The sequence below is a fragment of the Vanellus vanellus genome (genome assembly GCF_965231255.1).
Source record: "Vanellus vanellus genome assembly, chromosome: 2".
Classification (NCBI taxonomy): Eukaryota; Metazoa; Chordata; class Aves; order Charadriiformes; family Charadriidae; genus Vanellus; species Vanellus vanellus.
The window spans coordinates 73259507-73267382 of NC_138906.1; the positions used below are offsets into that span (position 1 = coordinate 73259507).

A 7876-nucleotide genomic window follows, 5' to 3' on the forward strand; every position below is an offset into this window, starting at 1 on the left:
AATGCAAACCAGGGTAAAGCTGCAGTTTATGCTCCTATGCCAGAAGGTAAATATCGCGGGGTGAGGGACACATCTCCTTCTGCCCCCGCTGCACACCAGCGGGCCCCTGGAACAGACTGGGCAACACGAAATGGCTTCGGCCACTCTTCCCAAAGCCTGCAAGCCCCCATTATTGGAGCATCTGACCTTCCTTCTGCTCTTTGCATTGCTGCTCAGGCTTGGTGCTGTGCGGGGCTCTTAGTTTACCTCACATGGCTCTGGGGACTGTCCCTTCCCCAAGAGGCAGTGGGTGCCCATCACTGGACAAAGCTGCAGCATGAGCAAGCGCCAGGGTCAGTTTAGGGGGAAGGGAAGGAGGATGAAAGCCAGCTTTTGAGTCCAGGCATGAGCAGAGCAAACCCTAGAAAGAACAGGTTTATTTTTAGGATCGTCTCTCAAGAATCCCTTAAGCAGCTGGCCAGGAATTTGGGCTACTAAAGCCCGCCCACAGCAGCATTTAGCCCAGCCACCTACAAAATCCAGATAGCCAGCCTCAGTAACAGCACAGGCACTGCTGCGGCGCTCCTCCGCTCCCAGAATCACTCCTCTCCTCCCGCTTTCTCCCAGGAGAGAAAACAGGAGCAACTGGGATGGGGATGCTGATGCACAGCCCCTTCCCTAGCAGGGGCCACCCCACACCACCCGCTCGCCTGCCACGTCAGCTGGGGGAGAGGCAGCGCCTCGACTACTTGCTTGTTCATTTTCCCTGCCAAAGGCGACCACCGGTAGGGGAAGCAATGGGAAACAGGGGAGCGCGAGTGAGGTCTCTTCACACCTGACAGAGGTCACTGATCCATGCACATCCCTAGCAGTTAGCCCAGGTGATGCACAGATCAAAGGGCAGCTCTGGGGGCCGCATCCTGCCCTGCAGAAGTGCAGGAGCTCCCGATTCCTTCCTGCTTGCCTGGGCCAGGCTCTTCTGTCAGACCCCAGCTGCCAGCATTGCCACCTCTCCACTGAATTACTGCCTCAAAACGTAGCAGAACAGCATGAAGGAAACATGATATGGGCTTTATTTAGCCTTCTGGTGTTTGGGTGTGAAAAATGCTGCAAATGAATGAGTATTGACAAGAAATTCCAAACATGGAATCAATCACAGAATTGTCTAGGTTGGAAGGGACCTTTAGGATCATCAAGTCCAACCATCAACCGAACACTGCCAAAACCACCATGAAACCATGTCCCCAAGCACCACGTCTACCCATCTTTTAAATAACCTTCAGGGATGGCAACTCCACCACTTCCCTGGGCAGCCTGTTCCAATGCTTGATAACCCCTTCAGTGAAGAAATTTTTCCTAATATCCAATCTAAACCTCCGCTGGCATAACTTGAGGCCATTTCCTCTTGTCCTGACGCTTGTTACTAGCAAGAAGAGGCCGACCCCCACCTCCCTACAACCTCCTTTCTGGTAGTTGTAGAGAGCAATACGGTCTCCCCTCAGCCTCCTTTTCTCCAGGCTAATTTCAGCAATTTTTAATGGTGACTGCTGTCAGTGTTTGCAAGTGATGCACACCTTGTATTTTATTTGTTTGTAAAAGTTTGTCTTTTAAAAAAAAAAAACACACCACCACACTTAGTTTTATCCATAGTTTAACTCTCGTGCTTTTTTTTTTCTCCTATAGGATCAGAGGGGATTGAATCAATTTATTTGCTTTAAGCATCTTTCCAGCTATAACCACTTTAGGACAGTCTTTGGAGACATGCAAAGTTTGACTACTGCTCTGGCTCTTTCCTGGGCTCCGGCCAGGCTCCACTGAGGTCTCCACCTTTAACTTTCCTGCGCTGGGCTGAGACTTTTTGGGATAGTACGGTAATAAGTAACATAACACAGCCTAATCCAATATAGCCCACAAAGAATCCAGTGTGTGCATTTTCTCCTCTAGTTCATCTATATCCAACCCCTTATTGGCCATATTTTAATGGTACAGTGAATCCAACATTAGAGTTTGTACTATTCGATAAAAAAGACATCAGCCACGTGAGAGTGCTGCTCCAGGATAAATTCATTTGGCCAATTCAAATTTTACTGTGAAGTTTTATGAGGAAGCTTAAAGCTAGAACAAGCATTAGCTGTTGTCTCACATTTGGCGTAACCTTTCTGTGTTGCGATGTGGCTAATCTGACGGAAAGGCAATCGTGCACACACTTCACGTAGGTCTGCTTTGTAAGTGGGGCAATCCACCTCCATGACTGTGGAGCCACAGCCTACGGAAAAGCAGGGCATATGAAAAACAAGGCAATACAGTAATTAAAAATATTTATTTCTGAAGATATTTACCTTGATAGGCATAAAGCATTTCCCAATTTCATACAGAAATACATAAAACATGCATAGACCAATATGGCCTACTTCAATGTGTATTCAACATGGTAAATATAATGAAGAACTTGTGTGAATATAAATACAAAACACAGAAAATAAGCACATAAGATTCAACCTGTCAGCAGATTCAACAATGTGAACAAATTCACTGCTATAAACATTCACCCAATATTAGCCTTTTGACATAATTCAAAACAACCCTTTGTCTCGACGCATTTCCACCAAACAAGGCACTGAATAAATCTCACAACAGCCTCTGGTACATCCCCACTTCAGTGCATTTTTGGTGGCATGTAAGACATAACAACCTCTATTATTAGAACTTCAGTTAGCCAAATATCCTTGTTATGGGAAACCTAGTAGTGTCCTCTAACTTTTATTTTATGTTGAAGAGTCCTTTGGCATCCAAACCCAAAGGACTTTGACTATGCAAACAACCAGAGAGTCTAGCCCACGTTCAGATAACTCTGGTTGTACAAGTAAACTAGACTTCTGAAAAAAGGCAAAGGGTTGCAGCTGATTAGTAAAGGCAATAATAAGGTGTAAAAATACTCTAGCAGGAGTGCAACAAACAGTACGCGAGGTAGACATGTATATAATGCATTAAGTCCTGACTAAAGTAGCACTGTGGCTTTCATTCTTGCATTTTAATCAAAAGGTAGAGCTTTTCGCTTTGAGGTTTGTCCATTCAGATCTTGCTTTCTGTCCTTTCTAAGCACATCTGTGAGGTCTTCTTTGCAAGATACTTTTGACATAGACCCTGAAAGCTGCTCAATTGATGGGTAACATTCCAGAAGCAATATTCAAATGTTTCTTCAGAAAGATGACTTTTCATGTATGTTACTGCAGATTCCCCTTCACCCCCTCTACCCATCCATCTGAATTCCAAAATGATGAAATCCTTTGCTTTTATACCTCCAAATACGGGACTTCCTTAGTGTTTTGCTCTGCTTGCGCAAACACATGGACAGTTGGGCCCTTCGCCCTTGTGGAATGTTAGAAGTCAAGAGAGAGTTTTAGTGGCACTTTTGTCAGCAAGTGTGACGGAGAAAGATTCGGGTGATCTTCCCACTAGGATGCTTTCAGGCTTTCCCAGATGCTTTGCTTTCTGTTTGCCCTGTTGTGTTTCAGCTTCCGTCCTTTCTGGAGCTCGGCCTTCAGCTTTGCAATACTGAAGGATGCTTTGATACTGTTACCAATGGCTTCCAGCCTGCAAAAATAAGAAATATACATTTATTGCTACAATAATGAAGATGCATCTCCAGCATGCAGACATTCAGTTTTTGATTAAATAAGCCTCAGTCTACATTTCTGCCATGGGATCCTCAGTAACTGCTGATTCCTATACCTCTGCCAAATTACGCTAACTTAAGCCACTTGAAATATTGGGAGTCAGAATTTTAATGCAAACATTAAAATAAGTTAAAATATTCATTCAAATATAGATGCCCTAGACTTCCTTAAACAGCACGTATCCAATCAAGACGCTTTCAGCATTACTCTCTTCAGCTGTTTTGTTTCTCTTAGGTTAACCCAATCCTGGTTCCAATGAATGGGTGCTTTTTTCAAGTAAGTAAGCAAGCAAGTCCCATTTTCAAAAACTCTTTAAGACTTCCAGGGCCTAAGTCTCAAACTCAGCAGGCGGCCTGCTCCCATAAATCCTGTTCTGCTTTTGAAAGTAGCCCTAAAGAGGCTCCTTTTGTATGGGCAAACTTCTGTAGGCCATAGTTTTACATGGGCATATGGCCGAATACTGAATGCCAGAGCTGACGTAGCTGTACTAACACTCAGCTTCAAAACTGACTTCACCTCTGCGGGGTTCACAGCTGGCACCAAGTCCAACGTGCGCATCTCTGAACTGCACTGTGGAGTGCTACTGCTGCCTACTGCCACTCAACTTATTATACACAGACCTCAAAGGGCAGTCCTGAAACTTACTCCTGATCTCAAACACTAAATTGGGCTCAGATCTTAATTTAGTCTTCATTTTCCCTTTCCTCAACCTTTTTGCAGTCATTTCCATCACAACCATCCCGTACTCATTTTGCACATGTTTATCGGGTAACGTAAGAGACAAGGCAGGTAGAAATCAGTCTCCTGGGTTCTAAAAAGCCAGCCACACCAGCCAGAAGAAACAAAATATTCAAAATCTGGATAGACCAATAATCTTCTTTTTCCCCCTCTCCAGTAAAATGGAGTACATTATCTAAGGAAAGGTCTGATTCAGTTTCATATTATAATAGTTGGGACATAATATTTTTAAGTAGTTAAGATAGTGCATGAATACACTAAAATGACAGGCTCTATTTATTTCTGTCAGTATTTCATATTTTCATACTCTTCTAAAGTTTGGTGTATCTTTAGGCCTACAACTAAGCCTGCTTCGTCTAAGCAAATGGAGGGTGCTGGGCAGAGCTCAGCACCAGTGTCTTTTCAATCTAAAAACCCGCTGCACAAAGAAAAACCCTTCAGATATCCTCACCGATTCCTTCATAACTCTCGAGCTGCAATCACCAGCCAAGCGCAGGCTGACCCAAAGGCAGGTGAACTGTGCTCTCTATAGCTACTTTGGGGAACTACAGCAGGATGAGAAGAAACTCACCGCTTCATTTTCTTGCTGTCAACAAGCTGTTGGTTCATGCATTTGGGTCCAATGCAATTGCCAGCTTTGTTGCGGTGACGTGAGGTTTTATCCACTGTGGACTGAGCCCTGTTAGAAGTGAAAAGGTGCTGCTGTTAAAAAAAAAAGAAGTCTGCAGTCCACAAGGTGAAGCATCTCATCAGCCACTTCTCAAAGCATGTAATAAGCGATCTTTCTGGGCCAAACCAGAGTATGTATCATAGCAGTGTAAGCACTCAGGTAGGAGGCAAGGCAAGGGAGATTATTCACTTAGCAAGTGCCAAAATGAGTAAGTCTACCACAATTCATCCCTTTTACATGCACTGCCTTTTAAAGAGTAGCAACAATAGACGCACCAGAGATCTTTTCCAGTCTGGCAGAAGTTCAGACATTTCTTGTCCTTCTGGTTGGCACATCGGCATCTGCTGTTAGGTTCAGTGAGCATCTCCGGCATCATGTCCTTCAGCGATCTTCTGGATCGAGAAGGGCCTCCAAGACCATACGGAACAGTCTTCCTATGATCAAAGAGACAACATGAAAGTCATTCAAACAATTCTGTGGCTCCAAAACAGCGGGGTATTTTGGGCAATCTTATCAATGGGATTGATTGCATGAGTAAAGGTCGTGGGATTGGAAATGCCTTGTTGGTCATAGTTTCCACGCAAATGCTTCTGATGATCCTCCAACATACTCATTAACATGGCTACTGACAAGGCTAATAACCTTTTAATTGTGATTTCATAAGGCTGCTGTGCCTCCCTGTGCAATAGAAAGCAATAAACCCTCATCTCTTTGAACTTCGGTAACTGCCAACACTAAAAGAAGCACTGAAAGAAGCAGTAAAAGTGAGGAACAGATCCTCTGTGCTCAGAGGAAATCCAGCAGCAGAACAAATCACCAGAGTCGGTGTTTGCACTGTTAGGTGAGGCTCTGGCTCACTACTTTTTGGTGAGGACAGCATAGAAATGGACACTGTACATAACCCTAATAACACGTGGGATGTGTTAACATGCAGCAGAGAGCAGCAAGAGGTGGCAAGAAGCCACGCCGTGTCAAATTAAGACTTCTAGCCTCCTAAGCTGTCGGACAGAAAAAACTGTCAGACAAATTCAGGCTGGCAAAATCATACTTTCGGCATTTGGTCTGCTTCTGATTCATAGTGAAAAGTATCCCGCAGCCTTTGCTGAGCAGCACCCAAAGGAAATACTCTTGCCCAGATTTTAGGAACGCAGGTGTGCGCAGGCTATTAGGAGCTATCTGCTCAATCTAGGTGGTCAAATCCCGCTCGCTTTCTCCCAGTGAACAGTCTGGCTGCTAAACTCGGCAGAAAAGCTGGGGAGGGGAGGGGGAGCAATGGGAGAGGCCGCGCAAATAACTCTTCCTTCTTCCCCTCCCCATTTCTGCAGGTGGGTTTGTGGTTCTTGATTGTTTTCCCTTCCTCCCCACTTTTGCCAACCAAAGCTCGGACTCCCCCCCCCCCCCCCCCCCCCTTACCACCCCATCCCGGTCCACTCACTCACTCGGGGGTGTTGATCCAGATGATGTCGAGGTGGCAGAAGTAGACGCACTCCTCATCCAGCAGCGAGGAGCAGGAGCAGCGCCGGGCGCGCCGGTGCGCGGCGGCGGCGGCGGGACGGGGACGCGGCGGGGCGCCCGCTTCGGCTCCGGGGGCTGCGGGAGGGGAGCGGCAGAGCTCAGCACCCGCGGGAACCACGCACCCCGCGCATCCCTCACCCGCCCGTCCCCTCCGGGGGGTCGGGAGGTACCCGGCGGGCGCGGAGCCCGGCTGCCACCCGGCAGCTCCCCCTCCCACCCCCCCACCCCGGACCCGAGGTGGCGGCGGCGGCGGCGAGCGGCTGGGGACCGGCACCTACCTGCCGGCAGCAGCCCCGGGCAGAGCACGAAGAGCAGCGAGACGATCATGTGGGAATAATCCATAGCAGGCGGCGGAGGGAGGACGGGGTGAATTAAAAAAAAAATAAAAATAAAAAAAAGCGGGAGGTGGTGGGGAAGAAAAAAAAATAATAAAAAAGAGGGGAATTAATAAAAGAGAAAAAAGGGGGGAAAGCGTCTCCCAGCGTCGGGACGGAGAGCCGTGTCCAGTCCCCTGCGAGGGCAAGCGGCGGCTCGGTGCGCCCCGGCGCGTCTGGCTGGCGCGGCGGTCCCCGGCGCCCTTTTATAGCGAACCCCCATGGAGCGGGTAAACAGCCCCGGCGCTATTTTATCCCGAGACAATGTTATTCTGCTATTAGTCACCGCGCGGCAACGTGCGGGCCGAGATAAGGCCGGGCTGGAAAGGAAATCGCCTGCGAACTTCAGAGCGGCGGCGGCGGGCGGGGGGAGGCCGGGAGGGAGGGGAGGAGCCCGGCCGGGCCGGGCCGGGCCGGGCCGGGCCGGGGGCGCCGCCGCTGAGGGCCGCGCCGAGGGCGGGCCGCCAGGGGGCGCCCTGCCGCCCCCGCGCCTCGCACCTGAGGTGGAGGGTGGAGGGTGGAGGGTGGAGGGTGGAGGGGGGGGCGGCTTGGGCCGGCGGGGCAGCGGCGGCCTCGGCGTAACAACAGTAATTATTGTGATTATCGTCAGTTAGCGTCGTTGTTGCTGTTATTATAACAGCGGGCGGGGCGGCGGCTGGCGCGGTGCCGCCCGCGGTGGAGGTGTCGCGGCCGCCCTTCAGGCTTCGCGGCGGCCGTTGGAGCGGGGTCTCCCGGCTCGGCCCGCTGCTCTCCGCCGCCGAGCCGGGGGAATGACCCGGCGAGCGTCGCCTCCCGTCCTTCCTCAGCCGCCGAGGCAGCCGGAGGGCCGGGGCCGCACGGGCAGCGCCGAGGTGGTGCGGGGGGCGGCGGCGGCGGCGGGGCTGAGCGCGGCCTGGTGGGCCCGGCCGCTCTCCGCAGGCCCC

The 7876-nt window shown here is 49.7% G+C and overlaps 1 protein-coding gene across 1 annotated transcript; it reads right to left on the reverse strand.

The window, feature by feature from the left end:
- Positions 1–2284: 2284 nt before the first annotated feature.
- EDN1 (endothelin 1) lies at positions 2285–7110 on the reverse strand. The gene is made up of 5 exons (XM_082499699.1): positions 6858–7110; positions 6504–6654; positions 5340–5498; positions 4966–5073; positions 2285–3573 (listed from the first exon to the last, which is right to left on the reverse strand). Exons 1-5 carry the CDS (start codon positions 6919–6921, stop codon positions 3435–3437), a joined length of 621 nt encoding a protein of 206 aa, XP_082355825.1. The 5' UTR covers positions 6922–7110; the 3' UTR covers positions 2285–3434.
- Positions 7111–7876: the final 766 nt, after the last annotated feature.